The sequence below is a fragment of the Leptonychotes weddellii genome, chromosome 5 (assembly GCF_054177405.1).
Source record: "Leptonychotes weddellii isolate Sample4059 chromosome 5, ASM5417740v2, whole genome shotgun sequence".
NCBI classification, from domain to species: domain Eukaryota; kingdom Metazoa; phylum Chordata; class Mammalia; order Carnivora; family Phocidae; genus Leptonychotes; species Leptonychotes weddellii.
In genome coordinates this window covers 153,445,123-153,468,774 of record NC_138373.1, presented here as the reverse complement: position 1 = coordinate 153,468,774, position 23,652 = coordinate 153,445,123, and the positions used below count along the sequence as shown (strand labels likewise).

The 23,652-nt window shown below is 47.4% G+C and overlaps 2 protein-coding genes across 5 annotated transcripts in view; one reads left to right on the top strand and one right to left on the bottom strand.

Annotated features, from left to right (window-relative positions):
- The window catches only part of XRCC6 (X-ray repair cross complementing 6), a 20,352-nt gene extending 16,236 nt beyond the window's left edge, over positions 1 to 4,116 (bottom strand). For 2 of the 4 annotated variants that reach the window (XM_081822538.1, XM_081822541.1), the window contains exons 1-2: positions 3,317 to 3,400; positions 559 to 671 (exon numbers count right to left, since the gene is read on the bottom strand). In XM_081822538.1, coding sequence (XP_081678664.1) covers positions 559 to 671; positions 3,317 to 3,392 — 189 coding nt within the window. In that variant the 5' untranslated portion in view covers positions 3,393 to 3,400. Of the gene's footprint in view, positions 1 to 558; positions 672 to 3,316; positions 3,594 to 4,022 lie in introns of those variants that run through there. The other 2 variants (XM_081822540.1, XM_081822539.1) reach the window with 2 other exon arrangements.
- A 213-nt stretch (positions 4,117 to 4,329) lies between these two features.
- DESI1 (desumoylating isopeptidase 1) lies at positions 4,330 to 21,827 on the top strand. Its single transcript, XM_006740350.3, has 6 exons — positions 4,330 to 4,619; positions 13,149 to 13,170; positions 14,318 to 14,387; positions 16,706 to 16,815; positions 17,486 to 17,608; positions 19,302 to 21,827. The coding sequence occupies exons 1-6, from the start codon at positions 4,532 to 4,534 to the stop codon at positions 19,393 to 19,395; spliced, it is 507 nt and encodes a 168-aa protein (XP_006740413.1). The 5' UTR covers positions 4,330 to 4,531; the 3' UTR covers positions 19,396 to 21,827.
- The last annotated feature ends 1,825 nt before the right edge of the window (positions 21,828 to 23,652 follow it).

Below are 23,652 nucleotides of genomic sequence, written 5' to 3'. Positions count from 1 at the left end.
ATATAGCCATGCTAGTGGGTTGTGATACCTCACTGTGGTTTTGATTTGCTTTTCTCTAATGACTACAGATGTTGTACATCCTTTTGTGGGCTTCTTGGCCATCTGTAGATCTCTAGAGAAATGTACATTCAAATTCTATGCCCATTTTTAAATGAGGCTTTTTGTTGTAACCTTTTTTCAACCACGGGTAATACTCAACTTCTAAATACCAATTACAAGAGGACTCATTTTGACACCATAACTACTGGAACTTCCTTTCTTCCTTCACACGCACATCTCTATGGAAGGAGAAGCCCTTCTGTACCATCCGGGCTAACGCAGGAAGTGGGAGCAATGTATTCCTAGGGTCTGAAGTTCAAACACAGAATAAAATGGGCCTGTTCTCCAGCACTGCTACCTTTTTTTCAGCTCAGAATATAGGTAGCAATCCTGGGAGGCCAACCAACATTGATCATTCACAAACAAATTTTTCAGAGTCCATAATTTTTAGAGTGGTGTTAATACTTTTCTCTTTTTCTCCTTCTTTCTTTTTTTTAATTAAATAGAAGGTAGTCTTACCTGGATGCTCATGTCAAAAGGAGTCAGTTCAACTTCACCCTGAGATTCAAACATGGCCCTAGAACCATCAACCAAAAAAATCAAACTATCTCTTCCCGAATATGTATATTCTCCTATGGGGGGAAAAAAATAGAAGAAAATGTTTGCCCTTGTGTTCATATTTATCATGCTTATTATTCATATAAAACAAACAGAAAAAAGCCCATTACAATGCCCACCCTCCTCCCAAGGGTAACCACTATCCTGACTTTTAATAATCATTTCCTTATTTCTTTTTTTTTTTTTTAAAGATTTTATTTATTTATTTGAGAGAGAGAATGAGAGACAGCACAAGAGGGAAGAGGGTCAGAGGGAGGAGCAGACTCCCTGCTGAGCAGGGAGCCCGATGCGGGACTCGATCCAGGGACTCCAGGATCATGACCTGAGCCGAAGGCAGTCGCTTAACCAACTGAGCCACCCAGGCGCCCCTCCTTATTTCTTTTATAGTTTTATCATTCAAGTGAACATTACTAAACACTAGTTTTGACTTAAAAAAATGTTTTTGGGGACGCCTGGGTGGCTCAGTTAGTTAAGCATCTAACTCTTGATCTCAACTCAGGTCTTGATCTCAGGGTCATGAGTTCAAGCCCCAAGTTGGGCTCCACGTTGGGCATGGAGCCTACTTAGAAAAAATAGTTTTTGAAGCCTCTTAATCTATAGATACCCCCTCTGTCTTTGTGTCTTATAACTTATTTGTTGAAGAACCAGAATGTTGTGTTATGTAGTTTTCCACCTTCTGGATTTTGCTGACTGCATTCTTTTGGCGTAAATTGACACAATCCTCTGTCTTTCCTACTGAGGACCTAGAGAGGCTTCATCAGATTCAGGTGTTCTTTTTTCCTCATCATAGGCAATGCTGAGTTTTTTATAAAAACACATAAAATGGGGGCTCCTGGGTGGCTCAGTTACATGTGCCTTCAGCTCAGGTCATGATCTCAGGGTCCTAGGATCAAGCCGTGTCCCTCCCCCTCTGCCCTCCCCCCCACCATGCACATGCGCACACGCTCTCTCTCTCTCTCCCATGCTCTCTCAAATAAATAAATAAAATCTTTAAAAAAGAAACACACAGGGGCGCCTGGGTGGCTCAGTCGTTAAGCGTCTGCCTTCGGCTCAGGTCATGATCCCAGGGTCCTGGGATCGAGCCCCACATCGGGCTCCTGGAAGCTGGAAGCCTGCTTCTCCCTCTCCCACTCCCCCTGCTTGTGTTCCCTCTCTTGCTGTGTCTCTCGCTGTCAAATAAGTAAAATCTTAAAAAAAATAAAAAAGAAACACATAAAATGTCTGGTTGTCTCCTTTTTTCACACTGCTGCTTTCTAATACAATAAATGTAATTACCCATCTGTAAAACAATATGTCAATTATGGGTCAAGAGTCCTAATAAAAAATTCTATCTTGACCCAGTGAATTTTTTTTTTAATATTTTATTTATTTATTTGACAGAGAGAGAGAGAGCACAAGCAGGGGAAATGGCAGGCAGAGGGAGAAGGGGGCTTCCCACCAAGCAGGGAGCCCGATGCGGGGCTCGATCCCAGGACCCTGGGATCATGACCTGAGCCGAAGGCAGCCGCTTAACTGGCTGAGCCACCCAGGCGCCCCTTGACCCAGTGAATTCTTTAGCATCCCAGTGAATTCAGTGAATTCTTTAGCAATCTAAAGAACATAAGATATGGGAAACTCCTTATACAAAATTTTCCACAATGTTGTTCATTAAAGTAAGAAATTGAAAATAACTAAAATGTCCAATGGGAGGCAGACTGAATAAATTACGGTACCTTTAAAATGAGTTATAAAGACAACATATATGTAGTTACATGGGAAAATATATCTATAACACATTAAGGAAAAAAGGCAGAACACAAAATTATGTATATATGTTTAAAATTCTTTTTGGAAGAAGACTGGTGCAAATTAAAATGAAAAAATATATATTCACTATGATTAACTATAAAAAATCAGATACAAAGAAAAACAGACATACATAGTTAAGAAATATCAGAATGAAAGATGAAGGAAATTTCCTTCGATGAAGGAAATATGCAAAATGCTGGCAGGTAGCGTTAGGATGGTAGATTATATAGATCACAGTAAATTTTCTCTTTTTTTATGTTATATATTTCCTGTTTCTCACTTTTAGTAAAAACACTTTAAAATTTTCTTACCCAGGACTTACATTCACCAGTATGTAGATTACATGTACCCCTTATTTCTCTTCCTTTATTGTGCTACTACCTTGCCTGAACATAACACTCCAAACATTGAGAGTGCGTCCCTGCCCCCGCCTCCATGGTGATAGAATGAGTCTTGTAACTGTGCTCCTCATGTTTTCGCTTTGGTTGCTACAGTTTCTGTAGGGTGAAGGCATTTTTATACTGAGGTCCCACAATGAGTTAAAACAACCCTCCTGGGTGAGGAAGGGTCTTACCTGAGCCACCTAAGGTGACAAAGGATACCAATGTTCAGGGTCATTTACTGGAGCTCAACAGATGTCAAGCTACCAGTAACAGTGAAAGTTTAAGACTAGGAATGTCCCATAGACTAGAGTAGGACCTGAATAAAAGAGCCTTGGGTAGCTCTGCAAAGTTCAAAGGGATAAAAGCATTTGAGATTCTCTAGGGAGAGAAGGGTAGGCCATTACACAGCAGAGACAGTCGGGAAAGTCTTTCTTACACACAGAATAGTGCACTTTAAAGTTTAAATAGTGCACATTAAAGACACTTACCACCTGCTTCAAGGCCCTCTTCTTGTTCTTCTGCTTCATCGCCCTCGTTTTTGTAATAAGACTCCCAACCTGACATAGTGTTTACTGCTCACCAGGTGAAAGAAAGTTATGATCAGGAAGAAGCAAATTTAAACCTAAAAAATATCGACTCTTAGGCTCCTTTGAGATCCGCCCTAAAGTCTCGAGGTTACTGATGAGGAATGTGGATGCTGGATCCTGCTGCCTCCAGAGCTCTCAGTAATTGAGATGCATTAGTATATGGTCATGGGCATCATTCCAGCAGCAGCCTCACCTCGTCTATCCCTTAAGAGCCGCTTCAGGGCTGGTGGTGGCCCTCTGACTCGGGTGCTGGGGCAGCCCAACCTGGAGGTCCCGTCTGGCCTCCCGCACCATCTGAACCTACGGGATTCCTGCTCCAGAGTACTCGATCCTCTAGCGGACCTCATCCCGCCCCCAAATCTCCCCCAACTCCTCGCCAGCCACGCCCAGCGAGGGGTCTCACTGCAGGCGGGCCTCAAGGCCAGGTGCCACCTCCCACGGAGGGGACGGGGACCAGAAACTCTGTACCCCGCGGGTCTGCACACTTCGTGCTGACTCTGCCCCGCGGGGAGGCTAGAGGGACGCGCAAGACTAAGTGAACGAAGCAGCTCGAGGCCAGCCCCGGCCGGAAAGCAAGTGACACAGCGAACAGCCCCAACCTCCCTACCTTAAGCACAAGGAAGAGATCAATTTGGACAGAAGGCGGGGCGCCGCGCACGCACGGGCTCCAATTCTCGCTCCCAATCAACGTCCCTTACGTCATCACGCATAGTGCGCACATTCCTCCTCAAGTTGACACGCCCACTTCCACCCCCGCTTTCCGCAACTGTCCCGAACTAAGCCGACCCCGTCCGCGAAAGCCCCGCCCCCTACCGCGAAACCCCGCCCCTCGCCCCCCGCCGGGACGATAGGCACATGCGCAAGAGTGCGTCCTCGCCCCCGCCCCCTCTTCCGCGCGGACCCTACCCGTCCCGGCTCTGTCACCTCACAGTAGTCGTTGCCGGTGGCGGGTGCGGGGCCGCGTGCAGCTCAGGGCCGCCTTTCCCCCGCCCCTCAGGCCGGGCCTGGGCTCGGTCCCCCCGCTCCCTCCGTTCCCCACCCCCGTCGGGTACGGGAAGGTCCAAGCCGCTGCCGGGTGCCTGAGGGACTTCGTGGCAGCCGCCGCCACGGGTCCCGATGGAGCCGCCGAATCTCTATCCGGTGAAGCTCTACGTGTACGACCTGTCCAAGGGCCTGGCCCGGCGGCTCAGCCCCATCATGCTGGGTGAGGGGGCTGGGGGCGGGCGAGAGGGTGCCGGGCCGGCCGGCAGAGGTAGGGAGGCCTGGACCACCGCTTAGGGGGAGACGCGGGGCCCAGAGGATGGAGGAAAGCGCGAGCGTAGAAGAGAAAGGTCTGAGGTTCGGGCGCCTGGAGCCCCACTTTCCCGACTTCACGTTTGAATCCAGGAGGAAGGGATGGAGGAGTCACGCCCTCCCCCTGCCCCCTCCGAGCCGTAGGGTGAGCGGGCGCTGCAGCCCGGCGGCTCCCCTGCCTCACTTGGGGAGCCCTTTACACCTCTTCCTCGGCGCAGTGTAGGGGAGGTTGAGGATGCCTGCAGCGCGATGCCCCTCGTGGTGAAAGGGACTCTGCAGAGATCCCCAGGTGGCCCTTAGCCTTCCCTCCGTGCCAAAAGGAAACTGCAGTCTCTGGGGTAGATGGGAATAGGAAGCTAGAGCCGCACGGGTTCCCAGCCATTGCTCCCAGGTAGAGGTAAAGTCAGGTCTACTGGAGCCCGAACTCGAGAATTCAAGTTCTGCCCTGACAATGCGGTCTTGTCAACAGTTTCTAAGTTAATTGCTTTTGCCCAGATGGTTAGAAAGCAATTCTGGGAGAGGGTTGGATACTGTTGTGTCAGTAAGGATTAGTAAAGGAAGTATTTCCGTTGTGCTCCATTAAACTACTTAATCTACCAGGAGAGAAAATCAGCCCTAGTTCGCTGTACATCAAACCTCATTATAACCCAAATACCAAAATGTCTCATGTAACATAGAAATTGTCGAGTTTGTGGTTTCAGTTGATATTGGGCAGGAAAGGATTCCAGGAATTGAAAAATTGAACAGCTTTGGCAACATCCATTTGAATGGCTAGTTTTTCCTGGCTTTTATGGACGCATTAGAGAGTGTTTTAGTTCATCTTGGTAAGACAAGAGGGCTGAAGTCAAGTAAGCAAGGCTACTTTGGAAGGCATCTTTTCAATGTCCTTGAGTTTCTGATATATCATAATGAGTTGCATTTTAACCCTGGGCCAGTGAATGGTTACTCATATTTGGCTTCACATCAGAATCACCTGGGATGCTTGTTAAAAATACAGATAACTTCACTTTGAACAAGTCTTTTTCAATGGAAATAGAGAAAACAAAGTTGGAACAGTTCTTTAAATATTCAGGTGTGTTTAAAGCAAAGGATTTATACATGCTCGTGTAGGCAAATAATTATCTGGAAGACTACATAAGGAATTGAAACAGTGGTAACATGGAAAGGGGAACTTGATGCCAGAGGACAGGAACAGAAGGGAGACTTCTCTATAAACTTTCTGTATCTTTTGAATTGTGTACTACACACATATAGTATCTATTCAAAATAAACAAAGTTTTAAATATATGGATTCTAGAGCCTCATTACACAGGTACTAAATAAGAATCTTCTGGAGTTTTGATCCAAAAATCTGTATTTTTAATAAGCTCTTCAGGTAATTGTTATGTAGCCAGTCCATTGTTGGCTAGAAGTTTGGGCCTAGATCACCAGTTGTTAAAATGAGTAAGGTAAAGCTGAAAGCAAAACTTACAAAGTCACAGGGGAACGTGCTAATCACTAACAGATTACATCAGTCAAGTTCTAACTAAACTTCTTGGAATGGAGCCATTATTTGGTTAGTTTGATCATAGCTATAAGTGTCCTTAAGGATCACTGCTTCATGATTCATTCAACAGATTGTTTTTTGAGTGCCTCCTATGTGTTAGTCCATGTGTTAAGCTTAACTGAGGACAGTATATTGAACAAAGATGTTCATTGCCATCATGGAGCTGCTAACTGGGGAAAATATTAAATATAAGCAAAGAAAATAATTATTTCAAATACTAATTGTGATAAGTGTTAGGCTGTGCAAGAAGCAAACAGGGTGTTGAGATCAAAAGTGACAAGAGAAGCCTAACTTTATTTATTTATTTATTTTTTAAATCATGGCCACATTTTTCTTTTTTTTTTTAAGATTTTATTTATTTATTTATTTGACACAGAGAGAGACAGCGAGAGAGGGAACACAAGCAGGGGACAGTGGGGGAGGGAGAAGCAGGCTTTCCACGGAGCAGGGAGCCTGATGCGGGGCTCGATCCCAGGACCCTGGGATCATAATCTGAGCCGAAGGAGCCACCCAGGCGCCCCTTATTGATTGTTTTCTAATCTAAAGTTTTGTGTGCATGCACGTATCCCAGGGTTACATTTATTTTTTATTTTTTTCACAAGCCTATCTCAAAATTGTTCTTGGGTTTAAAGACATAAGGATATAGAACATAGATATTTATTTCTGGGAAGAATGCAGTCTAATGAATATTTGAGATTTTACTTTATACTCAGTTCCTTGCTTAATTCTGTAATACAAATAGTAATGAAATAAAAAACATGAACTCAGTCGGTTAAGCATCTGCCTTTAGCTCAGGTCATAATCCTGGGATCCTGGGATGGAGCCCTGTCGTAGGGCTCCCTGCTCAACGGGGAGTCTGCTTCTCCCTCCCTCTGACCTTCCCCCCTGCTCGTGCTCTCACTTGTCCATGTGCACTCTCTCCCTCTCTCTCTGTCTCTCAAATGAATAAATAAAAAATCTTAAAAAAAAAAACAAAACCATGAACTCTGTCCTCCAGGGGTTTATTTCACTAAAAATAACATACGTGCACATGCAACATTAGAGAACAGCATAAAAGAGATTATAACCAGATGCCAGAATGAGCAAGTGGTGAAGCAATTATTTTAGGTCTTGAAAGAAGGGAAAAGCCATGGTGGGCTGCATGTGTCAGAAAGACTTCAGTGAGAACCTTGAGCTGCTGGAGGGCAGAGACTCTGTCTCATTTCTCTGTATGTCCCCAGTGGCCAGTGAGAGCTGGTGCTCAATAATTTTTTTTTAAAGTAAGTTCTACGCCCAATGTGGCGCTTGAACTCACGACCCCGAGATTAAGAGTTGCATGCTGTACTGACTGAGCCAGCCAGGTGCCCCACAATAAGTATCGATTATAGGAACAATTGAGACTTGAACTCAAGCTTGAAGATTACATAGAATTTATTTGAATCTGAAGGGGTTTTAAAGTTTTAATGCCCATCTATTAGATTTTTAATGCCATCTATTAGATTTTAATGCCATCTATTTAGATTTTTATTGCTCATTGTGTGAACTACTTTTTATCCATCTAATGAATTAATTTAGTAATCATGCAATTTCATTATGGCAAAATGAAAACTAATGCAGCTTACAAGGCCCTTTGTGATCCTTCTGCTTTTCTCTCCACCCTCACCTGTCTATACACATGCTCAACACAATCAGCAGGAGCCTTTCTCCACTGGATTCCACAAGAGTTAAGCTCTAGGGGAAATGATCTGAATGACTATTTTCTCAGTTCTGCCAATAGATACCTTAGGGCATGAGGGCTTAATGCTCTGGCAGAACCCCAGTGGAAAAGGGCTAGATACACTAATAGGACTGAACCTGTTCAGCTTTTTCACCTCTTGGCTTTTCAAAGGCTATGCCATCTGCCCAGAATACTTTCGCTTGGCCTGGCTAACTTCTGCTCATCCTCAGGGTCTCAACTAACATGTCTCTTCCTCCAGGAAGCCTTCCCTGACCCCCACCCCACAAATCTTGTTCATGTGTCCCTAGTGTATGCTCATAACATCCTGTACATAGCATTCATCATTCTATTTTATAATTGCTTGTTTTCTTTATTAGAGAGCGAGCACCCACAAGCAGGGCAGGATGGCAGAGGAAGAGAAGGAGAAAGAGAATCTTAGGCAGGCTCCATGCTCCGCGCAAAGCCCAATGTGGAGTTCAATCTCATGACCCTGAGATCATGAAGTGAGCTGAAATCGAGTCAGACACTGAGACACCTGGGTGACTCAGTTGGTTAAGCATCTGCCTTCTGCTCAGGTCATGATCCCAGGGTCCTGGGATCAAGCCCCATTGGGCTCCCTGCTCAGCAGGGAGCCTGCTTGTCCCTCTCCCTCTGCCTGCCACTCACCCTGTTTGTGGTTGTGCGTGCGCTCTCGCTCTCTCTCTGTCGAATAAATAAGTAAAATCTTTAAAAAAAAAAAAAAGACACTTAACCAACTGATCCACCCAGGCACCCCTGTAATTGCTTATTTTTCTCATCAGTGTGCACACACACCCAGAACTGGACTGGAAGCTCCACTAGGGACAAGAACTCTAGATTTATCCAGAGTCTAGCACAGTGATTGGTGTTCAGTAAATATAGCCTGGCTGAATGGTGGAATGTTGCAGACCTACTTCAAAGCATTGCTACAAGGCCTGACTAATGAAAACAAGCAGTGATGAAAAGGGAACCCTCGGGCGCCTGGGTGGCTCAGTCGTTAAGCGTCTGCCTTCAGTTCAGGTCATGATCCCAGGGTTCTGGGATCGAGCCCCACATCGGGCTCCCTGCTCAATGGGAAGCCTCCTTCTCCCTCTCCCACTCCCCCTGCTTGTGTTCCCTCTCTCGCTGTCTCTCTCTCTGTTGAAAAATAAATAAAATCTCTAAAAAAAAAAGAAAGAAAAGGGAACCCTCTCAGTACTGAGGAAAAGAACTCCTACGTCAGTTATTTTATATGAGGAAAGAATCCTGTACTGGCTCCAACAAATCCTAGCATTAGAATATCAAGTAGTTTTAAACCTACTTTTTTTGAAGATCAAAATACCCTCTCAGTTTTTAACAATGTACTGCATTTGATTTTGTGATAACTTTTCTCTGCCTAAAGGAAGGGAAAGTCCTCCTGCCAATAGGCTTTTTTTTTTTTCTTTACAATATTGGCACAGAGGCCCACTTATGTTATGCAGATGTTTCCTTTTACCTTTTTCCCACCTACATTCAATATTTATCCAGTGGCCCCAGAGAAGAGCAAGCTGATTTTGTAAGTTAACATTAACCCCTTCACATTGCTGGTAACCTGGCAGATGCTGAGCCAACCAGCAGATTAAAACATTGCCAGTTAGGGGCGCCTGGCTGGCTCAGTCAGAGGAGCATGTGGTTCAATCTCAGGGTTGTGAGCTCAAGCCCCACATTCGGTGTAGAGATTCCTTAAAAATAAAATCTTAAAAATAAATAAATATACTATCAATAACACTGTATGTTAACTATAGTGGAATTAAAATAAAATAAATAAAAACACTATCATTAGAGAAATTTGGGAGGTGAGCTGGAGCTGCACTTGATTTGTACCAGTGACCTAATGCTGCTCGCACAGAGCCCGTGCTGCCCATCACCAAATAGACCTTTGTAGAACACCAGCAGTATTCCAGGTGCTGATCTTGAGCATGTCCTACAACCAGCATGTATGTCTATGTGCTCTCCATCCATTTTAACTGATAAGGAGGTGGATGGAGTATTTTCTCCTTGGGTTTTATATACTAACTTAACTTTACAATCAGTGGAATGCTGACTAATGCAGACCTCACTCTGCATTCTTTGTTACTCTTGACGAAAACAGGACTGATATCCATGTCTTCCATTTGTTTTCTTGCACATACTTCATAGGCCTCGAAATCAATGCACTGGATGTGCCAACAAGCTTGGAGACACGCAGGCATCTGACCCACCCACTCTCTGACCTGCTGAGGAAATCCTAGTGGGAAAATAATCTGCTTCTGTAGTGTGCTAATATCCACTGAGCCTAATTCATGTTCCAAAATGGTCTTGTGACCTAATTCAATCTCAAATCACCACCTCCTACTCACCTACTCCCACCCCAGTGTGGCCAAAAAATTTAAAAATCAATTTAGTTCCACTTTCCAATGCCTGTCACCCAATGGAGGAGACCATGGCCCTTGTTCTTTTCCTCCCAAGAACAGGCTGCTGAGCAGTATTTCTACCTGAGCTGCTCCAACAAGTACGTTGTCATACCGTGTTTTTCCTTCTTGCTTTTATGCCTGGCAAACCATGCATCTTTATTTACCTATTTGTAAAATGATGTTAATAAATATTTGCCCTGCTCTACCACATAAGGATGTTGTGAGAATAAGGATAACTGTGAAGCAGTTCAAATTAAGAAAGGATGTAAGTCTGCTCAATCCACATTTGAAGATGCTTGTCCTAAATGGGTTACCACTGCCCTTCAGCATCCAGTCTGTTTCTCATCCACCTCTGTGAGATTTCAGCTCAGTTTGGACAAGGGCAGAGCCTGCCCCACAGTCTTTAGGGGACTACCTCAGAAACCCCAGTCCAGAATCACTCTGTCCATTTGGGCCTTGTGGGCCAAAGTAGCAGGTGTTTTAGTGAAAAGCACACTGGTCTCCTAACTGGAGGAGAGATAGAACTCTGCTACATTTTATTTTCCTTGTTATTTCATTTAGCCTGGCAACACTAACAGGAAATGAAATGTTTATATGTCAAATAGACATAGTATTTCATATTAATTCCTTACATACTGAAATCTCTTCGTAGATCTTACCACCAATCCTGAGGTAAAATTTATCTTTTGGAGGTCTTTACCCTTTTCCCCAAGGCCATTATACCTAATGTAGTCTCTATTTATTAAACTTCTGGGTACCACACACTGTGATGCCTTATTTTATTTTATTTTTTTAAGAGGGGAGGAAGGGTAGAGGGAAAGAGAGAATCTTAAGGAGACTCTCCGCTGAGCACGGAGCCAATGCAGGGCTCAATCTCATGACCCTGAGATCATGTTCCTGAGCCGAAATCAAGAGTTGGACACTTAACCAATGAGCCACCCAGGCGCCCCTACAGTTCTCTTAAAAGACATAGGTGTCTTTTATTTTTTATTTATTTTTATTTTTTTTAATAGACAGAGAGTACAAGCAGGGGGAGCGGCAGGGAGAGGGAGAAGCAGGCTTCCCACTGAGCAGGGAACCCAATGCGGGGCTTGATCCCAGGACCCTGAGATCATGACCTGAGCTGAAGGCAGATGCTTAACTGGCTGAGCCACCCAGGCGCCCCCATAGGTGTCTTTTTAAAAACATGGATCTGATCAAGGCACTCCACTGCCTAACAACCATGAATGCAGCGTGGTGCAGGGCAGCCTTCTGTCTGGGCTTACCCCATTTTGCTGGCGCCCCTGCTGGCCACTTTCCCTCCTATCACCGTCACTGCACTCTTTTCTCTAACCTGTCTTTATCGCAACTGTGCATTTGTACATATTCACCCCCGCAGAAATGTCCATTCCTGCCCCTACTCATTCCCCAGTTGAATTGCAGCTTATAAAGGTAGTTCCTTATCTTTATTATATATAGCATTTCATTTTTTTTTTTTAAGATTTTATTTGACAGAGAGAGACACAGCGAGAGAGGGAACACAAGCAGGGGGAGTGGGAGAGGGAGAAGCAGGCTTCCTGCTGAGCAGGGAGCCCGATGCGGGGCTCCATCCCAGGACCCTGGGATCATGACCTGAGCCGAAGGCAGACGCTTAACGACTGAGCCACCCAGGTTCCCCTATATATAGCATCTCATTTTTACCACTCTGTAATTATACCACTCTATAATTAGAGCCTATCAACATTGTATTTTTTACTTAGTTGTGTGTGTGTCTCTCTTTCCATTTGACTTTGGGCTCCTTAAAGGCAGGACAGTGATCTGTTCATATTTTCATTTCCATACCTAACATCATTTCTGCCATATGGAGATACAGAATACATTTGCATTGACTATTTAGATGGATGGAATTTGTCAAGTTTTGCCCAGTCATTTCCTGAAGGATTTCACCTCACATATGCTCAATGAAGAAGTGGATAATAGCTTTTTCTTTTTTTTTTTTTTAAGATTTTTTTTTATTTATTTGTTTAACACAGAGAGAGAGAGAGCACAAGTAGGCAGAGCAGCAGACAGAGGGAGAGGGAGAAGCAGGCCTCCCACCGAGCAGGGAGCCCGATGCGGGGCTCGATCCCAGGACCCTGGGATCATGACCTGAGCCGAAGGCAGCCGCTTAACAACTGAGCCACCCAGGCGCCCCGGATAATAGCTTTTTTTATACCATTGTTCTGTTGTCTCTATATATGAGACAAAGAAAAAGGCAAAGTTGAATTGACCCTGAAGGGGAAAGAAAAGCAGACACAAAATTGGGGTACATCTATACCAGTGTTTTTTGTCTTGCATTCTGATGAAGGATGCTAATCACTTTTTAACCTACTTAACACAACATACCTGTATTAGGACCTAAGGACCTTATTGGAGGAGAACTGTGTTCCTAGAGAGTCCCCCAAGAGGTTTATAATGGGTTACTCCGGGTTTTTCTTTTCTTTTCTTTTCTTTTAAGATTATTTCGGGGGGGGGGTGCGGTGGGCAGAGGGAGAGGGAGAGAGAGTCTTTTTTTTTTTTTTTTGCCTCAAGGGAGAGAGAGTCTTAAGCAGACCCTGCGCTCAGCACGGAGCTCAGTCCCACGACCCTGAGATCATGACCTGAGCTGAAACCAAGAGTCGGACACCTGACCGATTGTGCCACACAGGCAACCCCGGGTTACTCTGGGTTTGAGTGATGTTCTGAATTTGCTCAGGCTGGGAGGCCATTTAGTCTGATCCCAAGTGGCTAAATCTCTTCTTTTCTCCACAGGGAAACAACTGGAAGGCATCTGGTAAGTTGGGTGGGACTCTACATTGATTGGCTAGTTTATGAAACAAAGCAGTACCTGCGCATTTCAGGTCCCGGTCTGTGGCTTCCAGCTCTAAACCCAGTACTCTGTATCATAAAATTGCCAGTTCCTAAAGCAGTGGTGGTTCTCAACCAGGGGTAGTTTTGTGCTCCGACCACCCACCCCAGGGACATTTGGCAGTGTCTAGAGACACTTCTGATGGGTGGGCGGAGGCCAGAGATGCTGCTATACACATCCTACCACGCACAGGACAGTCCTTCACAACAAAGAATTATCCAGCCAAAAAATGGCAGTGGTGCTGAGGTTGAGACACCCGGCCTTAAAGACAGGCAGAATGATGTCATGCCCACCCCTGACCAAGCTTTCTAACTACAGAAGTCTCAAGGGCCCCTCATGTCTGTCTACCTTGGTCTCTCTGTGCTGGATCCATCCCTGTCAGACAAGACGGTAGCTGAGCTCTCAGTTCCATTAATGAGGAAACCATAGGTCAGTATTCCATCTGGACTACTAGAGCCTGCTGACATTTGGGATGACCAGAATGATCCTTTGCTTTGTTTGATTCAAACCAAGTAATATGAGCACCTTCCCCTGAAATAGGTGCACATCTGGTCTTGCCCTCAGCGTGGTCCAGGGTAACTGCTCCTGTTAGTTTTAAAAGCCTGGGAACGCACCTTGGTCTGCAGACCTTTATTTCACTAACGGTCTGTCAGTATCAGGGTGAATCTAGGGCCTCCCCTCTGCTAACATGATCTATAGCGGTAGTTCTCAAGGAGGACAGTTCTGCCCCCAAGGACATTCCATAGTGTCTGGAGACGGATTTGATTGTCACAATTGGGGGGGGGGGAGGGTGCCACTGGCATCTAGTGGATAGAAGCCAGGATGCTGCTAAACCTCCTAGAATGCACAGGACAGCCCCCCGGCAAAGAGTTCTCCAGCCCCAAATGTTACTAGTGCCAAAGTTGAGAAACTCTGATCCATGATATTTGTGCCTTTGGTTAGTTTCATAAGGCTGTTGACCTTGTAAGTCCTATCCTTGGGCAGAAATTACTCTCCTCGCAGTGTGGTATTTGCTTTTTCTCAGACCAGTTTTAAGTTTTCTGGCTTATCCTATTTCTTCTCTGCATTGCAGGCACACCTCCATAGTTGTGCACAAGGATGAGTTCTACTTCGGCAGTAGCGGTATCTCCAGCTGTCCCCCAGTGAGTGGCTTCCCCCACACCCTTCCCCAGTCTCAGGTTCGTGGGGTTCCCGTAGACCGGGAACTTTGCTCCCGCTCTGTATACCTGGCTTCTAGCCCAGTGGATGTCAGCCTGTGGCGTAGTTCCTCGTAACTACTTTAAGACTCAGCTCAAGAGCACCCTTCCCTGGCCTCTCTACTCCCTCGGCATGTGTGGGTCCCTCTGGGTCACACCGAGCATGATATGGTAGATGAGCTGTTCCTGAGTCTCTGCAGGGAGCTGTGTGTAAGCTCCTTGTGAGCTGAGACTGTGTCTCCCTCCCTGTTCCCGTCACCAGCTCAGTGCCTACCTCATAGCATGAACTCAGCCAATGTTCAGCTGAAGGATTAGGGCTCTGAGAGGTAGAGTGAGTTGCCCCAAGTTATAGGGCCAGTAAGTGGCACTGGTGCTAAAAGTCAGGACTCTCTGTCTCTAAAGGCCATGCACCTTTCCAAGAAATTTCTTTCTGAGCTATCTAAGAATTTCATAGGAGGTGTTCAAGCAAAGACCAAGCAACCATTCATTTTGATACTCATAAACGGAAAGTCATTCTTGATTTCTTCTGCTCACTGTTCCCCACCTCCTCTAACAAATCCTTCATGAAGCCCAGTCAGTTCTACCTTGTAAATGTATCTTAAGTCAGTCTCTCTCTCTTCATCTCTTCCCATATTTCCAGAGCTCTCACCTTCCTCCATGCCACCCTCACAACTAGCCTGGACTGCAGCAATACGTCTGCTCCTCAGTCAGGACTCCACACAGGAAGTGAAGTGATCTTTTCAAAATGAAAATCTGATCATGGCATTCCCCTGCTTCAGTCAGAACTCTCCCCACTGCCCTTGGAATAAAACCCAGCAAGCTCAGCCTGACCTCCAGGCCCTATCTGATCTAGTCTCGGTCTCCCTCTCTGAATGACCTCTTTTCAGGTAGTGCCTTTCTCCACCCCCACCTGCTTCTCATTCCTAGAACATTCCGAGGACATTGGAACCTTCCCTCTCACTTCAGTCCACCTCCCTGATCCTTCACCTGGTTCTGCCTCTCCATCCTTCAGATTTGAGCTCAGTGTCAGTTTCTCAGGCAAGTCTTCCCAAACCCCTCAGCCTGGAAAGGTCCCCTGTCATACGTACTGACGGCATTCTGTACTTTTCCAGCAAGACCCTTATCGCAGCTCATAATTTTGCATTGGTTTATGGGATTTTCTTGTCTGCCTTCCCCGCTAGACTATAAGCTCCATGAGGGCAAGAATTTCATCTCTTTTTTCCACATTGTACCCCCAGTGCCTAGCATAAGGCCCGGCACCTAGTAAGTTCTCTATGCATGTTTGTTATATGAGTGAATAATAGGGGCTCAACTAGTGACCTTTCAGTCTCTTGCAATTCTGAGACCATTCTTCTTGGACTACCATAACTATCCTGCTCACCATGCTTTCCCCAGTGCCTCAAACAATGTCAGGCACACAGTAGGTGCTCAATAGCTATTGCATGAATGAATGGTCTTTTCTGGAAGCTGTGCTCAGGAGTGCGCTCCCTTACGCCCCCAGTCCATTCCCAGCTCTGTCTTCCCCAGTGATCTGTTGCTTCACCCTTGGCTGGTTCCCCCTTGGCTCAGTCTCTCCTTTGGTCTGCTATGGCAGTCTGTTAACCCACGGCAGAGGGTTTTCTATAGGCCTTCCATGGGCCATTAACTGCCTTGCCTGGGGAACCCTATCATCGTTGTTAGATTAACCTCATAGATCAAAATAGAACTGAGTTGTGGAAGTATTTGCCAGCCCGCCAGACTTCTCAGAGGTCCTTCACATTTTCCCAGTCTTATAAGGGATATCAAGTGTGTCACAAGAAAAAACTGGCTGCATACACTTAAATGTAGGCATAGAAAGATGGCCTGTCAAGTGCTAGCCATTTCTGGTTATCCTATTGTGCCCTTGGGATCAGGCATGTTGGGGACAAAGGGAGACTTCAGGTTCTGGGTTTCTTTTTTTTTTTTTTTTTTTTTTAATCAACCGGATGAGTAGACAGCATCAGGGATCTGACCGGCCAGAGACTCGGCTTCCCAGGGCCCTGCCAGAAACCAGCAGCCCAGCTTCCTAGCCACGTTGCCAGCATGTGGCAATGGAGAGTTGACAGGAAGCTCTAAGCCATTGCAGCCTTGATCCAAATAGGAAATAACACTCTTCATCTGCCCTGGGTGCTCTGAAAGGTAAATGTTGTTGGAACAGAGCTTTGGTGGTCTTCCATGGGAGGCCACATGAAAAAAATTAAGTGGAGATGGTGACTTAATGACTTTCTCTGGGTTGGCTCTTTTAGGGAGGGACATTGCTTGGGCCCCCAGACTCTGTGGTTGATGTGGGGAGCACAGAAGTCACAGAAGAACTCTTTCAGGAGTACCTGTCCTCCCTGGGGGAGTCTCTGTTCCGGTGAGTGGAGACATGGGTGGTGGTTAGTTGTGTCTGTTCCCCCACTAGACGATCGGCCCCGGAGGCAGCCACCAGCTCACATCCCCTAGAGCACTCAGCACAAGGTCTGGCCCAGTATTTGCTGAATAAATTTGAAGAGAAAGCAGTTATGCCACAGAGAGCTCAGCATTGCTCCAAGGCAGATACTCTGTCCCAGCGAACCTTCTGCCGAAACGCTGAGGGAAGGAAGGGCTATTTATTCCTCCTGATTGAAATCAGCAGCTGCTGCTCTCAACCCACACTGGGCAAGTATCTCGTCCTGAAAATTCAAAAACGGGGCTTGTGGAGGGGTCGGGATGACATGGGACCTTGAGCAGGTTTTCTCTTCAAGAAGCTTTAGTCATTTGCAGTAAGTGTTCAGTCTAACCCTCGAGTTCTGCTTTTGTGAATATAAAGATTCTCCTGAAACCGTAGAGGAGCCATATATTTTTATTTCATCCTTCCCTTAAAAATCGGTGTTTTATGGTCCAAGGTGGCAAATCCAGCAGTCCTTTGGAGCATAAGAGAGAAGGAGAATCCTAGTCCTCGTACTCAGCTGTGCTCACCATGCCATTACTTGGTTTGAGTTATCCCCTCAAATGTGCTTGCTGCCCCTCTGATCTCTTTTCCAAACCTTTCCCACAATGCACAGGAGAGAGGCCTACAACGTCTTTGAAAACAACTGTAACACCTTTACCAACGAAGTGGCACAGTTCCTGACCGGAAGGAAGATCCCTTCTTACATCACTGACCTTCCCTCTGAAATTCTATCCACGTAAGTGGCCTCGATCTCTGGCCCTGCCCCTGAAACCCCCAATCACAGTCAGTGCGGCTCATCTGGCCCACGTCCGCCCTCCCTGCTCTCAGCAGAATCCTCCCATCCTAGGTGGCCCCTGTCGTGATGGCACCTGCCAATGGGGAGGGCCACCATTCCCTCCAGTCACGGGTGCCCACCTGTGTGACCTTCACCCTCCTTGGAGTTGGACCCGCTCCACCCTGGCCTGAGTGCAGCCACAGAACTTAGAAACCCACTAGAATCTGGCTCCAGCATTTGTACAGAATCCTGGCATCTGTCTTTCACGTTGCTCATGAAGAAGGCCGCTCCCAGAAGTGCTTGCATAAAATGCACTTTTAGATGGACAAGCAGAGGATAGATCAGAGAATTAATAGTGTGGCTTATTCTGTAAATGTCATTTGTTGGTCTTGCTTCCCCTGCACCATGAGCTCTTTGATGCTCTCAAAGACAACGTCCTACTGGCCCTCATATCTTGTAGGGCAAAGTCAGCCCTCTGTAAATGTTTTCTTTAGGTACACACTGTAGCCCCGCCCACCCTGGTGTAGTCCCAGCTTTGTGGGCCATCATCCAGGCAATGTCCCCTAAAAGGACACACACACCCAAACCCATTTTACCTTTCCCCTCCTTGGCTGTTGATTATGTTCAGGCAGCCTCTACCCACTCCAGGACCATGTCCATCTGCTGACTCTGACTCAGTTTCTCCTGAACTGGGGCCCTGTCCGCCAGAGATCCTGACAGGTTTAGCAGGCTCGGTAAGATGAGCTGTTTTTCACACCTGGGTAGGAAACCCTCAGGAAAAACTTGCAGAGGAAATGGGACAGCTGTGTCCAGCTGGTGAGGAGAGCCCCATCTCCCGGCCCTGGCCCTCCCTGCCTATTCCTCAGTGGGTGTGTTGAACCCCACAGCCTCACTAAAGGATCTAGGTTATGGGGCCCTAAGCAAGTAGAAGTAGCTGGAACGTTCTTGCTGTTGTTATTTGATGGGTGGAGTTCTAGGACTTGCCTGGATTAGGGTTTCATCTGTTTATGCTCGAGAATGCTTCATTCCCTTCAAACCTGGATGTGATTTTCAAAAATGGCAATATCCCCCAAAGAAAAAGAAGGCCAGTAGCTGAGATGTGTTGTGGGCCCCCTGATTTAAGGTTCTAGGAATTTTGGAAAATCTCTAAGACTCCAGTTTTTGCCGTGTTTTTTTCCAGCCAAGCTATCCTAAGCGTGAACAGGGAGCCCTTTAGAAAGTGGCATTAACGCCTTCTGGCAACCTGCATTTGTCATTTTTCCTGAATATTCCCTGTACTCCCTAGAAGATCTCGTTTCCATACCCTTATTCTTTTGCCTCAGCTTCCTCGTTCAAACCTTATTTTATCTTCTTGTACCGTGAGAGTTAAAGATTCAGGCACAGAAAGGTCAGAAAGCTCTAGTTCCCTGTGTGTCGCTAACCTGTTCAAGCCACGGCTAACCAGGATCTAGCAGATGGCAGCACCTACTGAGGAGGGGACCCCAGGGGTAGAAGGGCAGAGCAGGCTATCTCGAGAGCCCTTCGAGGAATGTCATGTGCGGGGTATGTGAGAAAACTGAATGAGGCTGTGTTGGGTGGCACCACCAGCCCAGTGGGCGCAGTTGTGATGGTCTGCACCCAGCCCACCCCAGCCCTGGGTCTCTTTTCTCCACAGGCCCTTCGGACAGGCCCTGCGGCCCTTCCTGGACCCCGTCCAGATCCAGCCTCCTGGAGGGAGCCCCGTGGGCCGACCCAACGGCCAGAGCTAACAGGACTGCATGGGACCGCCCTGCCTCACAGGGGCTTTTCCTTTTTAAACAAAACAAACCCTACCAGATTTCTATTTTATAATTTTACATCAGATCTAACAACCAGGGGATGGCTTTTTAAATTTCCCAGGGAAGGAGATCATCAGGCTGCATGTAGGACAATGCTGCTAAGAAACAGAACAAAATGCCATCCCTTCTAATAGTATTATACTAATTTATTAAGGCTGTCTTGTCTGTGAGTTCACTTTTGACGCTGCTTCCTGAGCGTCCTCCACACTGGAGAAAGGGAGGGGGTTTGTTTAAGCAGAAGGCAAGAGGCACAGCTTGGGGGAGCCCTGACCTAGCACCTCTTTCCAGAGAACGCCCGTGCTCTACCCAGGTTGTCACCACCTGTGGGACCCGGGTGAGTTTTACGACATCCGTGGAACAGCAGTTGCAACATTCCGGAAGCAGTTACTCCCTGGTTTTTAAAAGAACCAAAGGACTTGGTGCACCTGGGACCAGCTTCAGGAGGACTAATCCAACCTAAGTGAATTCTGTAGCCGCAACCTCTCACCTTCCCTCCCTACCCCAAGCAAGGCCATGGGGCCAGGCCTGGAGCAACCAGAAGCCTCAGGATCAAGGGAGAGTGACAGCAAGTGTCAGGCCAGAGAGTACAGGATAAAGCCATTCTTCCTTCCGCCTACTGATTGCCAATCCTCTGACATCAGTTTTGGAGAACCTGCCTTGCTGCCTGTGGGCTGCTCTTCCTCAGCAGCCTGACCTTCCTCCTGACCTGTCATAGTTGATGAAGATTTGGGCTGGAGCGGCAGAGACCCAGGCCTTTTGTCTGCAAGTAATAATGTAGGTTTTTATCAGTCACTGTACCCCCCCCACCCCCCAAACCAGTATGCAATATTCAGCTAGGGACCAAGGGGAAGGGATTCCCTGCTCTGGGAAAATATCCCTGATGTAGAAATAATAATAATGCAGAATCAAGGTGGCAAGAAAATTTGGAGTTGTTTCCAACAGAGATTTTTTTACATTATCCTCAATGTGTTTTGAAGGCACATGTTATTTCCGTTGTCGTTCTGACTTTAAGGATGCATTGTTGAGAGCCTGCCTGGGCATTTTCCTAATGAGCTGCTGCTGGAGCTTATAGGGAGGAACAATCCAGACCTTTCTTCTCTGGAGAGGCTCTCAGATTCCTTTTCTTCACATGCCTCCCTTAAGTTAGTTTTTGGGGAGTGAGTGTGGTGAAGGGACTTAGAACTGCCGGGTCCCTGAGTCCCAGCCCTGGCATCTGTAGGCCCCTCCTGCCACAGCTCCTGCCACTTCTCAGACTTGAATTACGTTCTCTTTCCGGGGTCTGGCCCGTAGCAGGTGCCTTTGCTTTCCAAAAAGCTGCTGCTCACCTCTGGCCTCATCTCCTCCTGTCTCTGCCATTCGTCACAGCAGTTGGCACCATCGCGGTCTCAGCTAGATGAAAAGACGGTTTTCTGCCTTAGTGTTGGCCTGTGACCTGACCAGGGGCACCTCCACAGTGACCAGCTGTGATGTCAAAGGACATTTTGGAGAGCAGAAACCAGCAGAGACTGTTATTTAATGTGGTGGATCTACTGGCGGAATTGGGCTCATGGAGAATAGGTTTCAGGCTGGATTTCTCCCAGGAGGGCAGCTCGTTGGCGGAGGCCTTCGCGCCGCCTTCCACCCAGTTTCTCTCCTTTTCCGCTTGCCTCGCCTAGCCCTCTCTTCCAGGCTCCTGCTCCAGACCTCTCCTCCCAGAACTCTCAGCTCTATCCAGAAGGCACTGGGCATCACAGGCTCCTCCCCGCCTTCTCCCCCATATCCAGGCTCAGCTGGCTTCACTCCTAATAGCAGTCTCTCCAGACCCAGGAGAAGTTAGCCAAAGTAGCTACCCTGAGAGACTGAGTCACTGGGTTCATCGAAAGCCCCCCTCCATGCCAGCAGCCATCTGTGCCAATGCCTGTGCCCTAGGGATTGTGGGGGGAGATGGAGGGATCGCCCAGCTGTCTCGTCAGAGCTCTCCAGGAAGGCACACTCTTTCTCCCCATCCCAGGCCCACCGTCACTCATTTGGGAAGCTTGGGCTCAGGCTACGACCCCCAACCCCATCCTGACATTTCTCGGTCAAGAGCAGAACCCCAGGAGCCTGCTCATTGTGACCAGCTAGCTCCACACAGGTGTGCGAGGTGAGCAGAGTGGGAAATGAGCCATGTGTGTAATCGTATCCTACCGTGGACACCTCCATGGAGGTCCGTTGGCTTAAAGGGACAGGGAAGGAGGAGGGATGAGACCATCACCCCCTCTCCAAAACAAAGCTGTACCTTTGAGATTCCTTTGTGCCCTTGAAGTCAAACTGTCTAGTACGGAGGTGTTTGCTGGTGTTCTTTGGTGTTTTTTCTAACGCAATAAACTCATTTCTGCCTGCTGCATTTGTGTAGTGCTTGAAGGGCTGGGTTTGCGTCCAACATAGCCAGGCGTCTGTCTCCGTCTGAGCTTAACTTTGCTGAGTCTGGATATTCTGCCTTTGCTTAGTTGTAAGCCTTATGGATAAGAAGTGACGATAGCAGGGAATAATGTGTGACTTTCACCATTGGTTTACAAAAATGGGGAAAAGGCCCAGAGAGAATATTACTTGCCCCATGTCACCTTGCAACTGGTGGTAGAGTAAGACTCAAAGCCTCATCTACTGGCCCCAACTTCTGAGATCTTCCTCCAGAGGACGCTGGCCGTCAGAGGACATCTGACCTCACCAAAACGTGTTCACTTCTGGTTTCAGTTTGGCTATCGGCTGGGTCTGTGGCCCCACGGATCTCTCCCCACCTTGTTACCGTGACCTCATTGAACAAGTGTGGGGATGGGTGGGCTAGCTCTCTGAGCATCCCCTGGTACTACCAGAGACAGCAGTCTGGCTGCAGGTGTCTGTAGGTTCCGTTGGCCCACTTTGCGTGAGCACCTTCCACAGGCTGAGCCTCTGCTGGGTGCTTTCACACACAACGGACTTGAGATGTAGATAGGGTCTCATGTTACAGATGGGGAGACAGGTGCAGAGAAACGAAGCTATCCAGGGGGCACATGGCTGAGCCCTTGAATCTAGGTCATGTGTTCTCACCACCAGACCCGTGAGACCTCGCTGTTGAGGCGCTGTGTGTCTTCAGCGTGCTAGCTAGAGAAGACTGTTCTGTCCCTCCAGAGGACACAGAGGGTACGTGGCTTTGGCTGACATTGTTTTTTTCCCCCAAAGCTGGCATGTTCAGAGGCAGGACTCCTTAAGAGCGCCTGCTCTGAGATCACACAGCCTGGCCTTAAGTCCTAACTTTGCCACTTGGGGGCCAGTCTTTTAGTCTCCTTATCTGTAAAATGCGGTAAATGGTACCTACCTCACAGGGTGCTTTTCAAGAGAGTAAATGCCAAGTGCTCTGCTCAGTGCCTGGCACAGATGAAATACTCAATGAATGTCGGGCTGAGGGCAGAATGCATTCCACAGCCACTGACTGTGGGGACTCCGGTGAACCAGCTCCGCGCAGAGGCGGCCGTTCCTCTCTGCTGAGGATGGTTTACAAGATGCTGCAGATGTGTACCGCCTACTGGTGGGGGAAATGGCAAATGGTTTTACCTTTAGACTTTGTGACTCACGGCAAGTCAATCGGGTGAGTTCATTTATCCCCACAAAGGTTTCCCTGGGGGCCTATTATACATAAAGCAGTACTGGGCTCTGTGCTAGGGGTGCAGTGCTGAGCAGGCCCAAGGCCCCTGCCTGGCAGGGGTTCTATTCTGGGGAGGTTGGGAGACAAAAGGGGAGAGAAGTTTGGTAATCTCAGGTGGCATAGTGCTGGGGAGGAAATAAAACCAGGCGGCAGCAGAGTGTGTGAGTGGGGGATATGTGTGAGGAGGCTGGGCAAGTCGTGTGACAAGGTGATGTTTAATCTGAGGCCTATCTGACGAAGGATGGAAGTGAGAGAAGAACATTCCAGGCAGAGGGAGCAGCAAGTGAAAACAACACTGGAAGGACTGAACGGAGACCAGAGTGGCTGGAGCACGAGAGCCAAGGGGGTGGTAAAAGGCGTGGAGGCCAGAGAGGCCAGAGAGGCAGTGGGTCAGACGGTGCAGGGCCTTGTAGGTCAAAGAATGACACAAGCGATCTGCTATGTTGAGAACAGACGGGGGATGGGGTGGCGTAAGAAGAGCAGCAGAAAACCAGGGAGGAGGGTAGTGCAGAAGTCAGGTAAGAGGTGAGGTGTGTTGTGCATCTGCT

Bases quoted from the DNA above. Each gene is read 5' to 3' on its own strand.
- DESI1 (XM_006740350.3), top strand. From the start codon at position 4,532: ATGGAGCCGCCGAATCTCTATCCGGTGAAGCTCTACGTGTACGACCTG. The intron at 13,171-14,317 runs GTAAGTTGGGTG...TCTGCATTGCAG, and splicing joins AAACAACTGGAAGGCATCTG to GCACACCTCCATAGTTGTGC. The intron at 14,388-16,705 runs GTGAGTGGCTTC...TGGCTCTTTTAG, and splicing joins GTATCTCCAGCTGTCCCCCA to GGAGGGACATTGCTTGGGCC.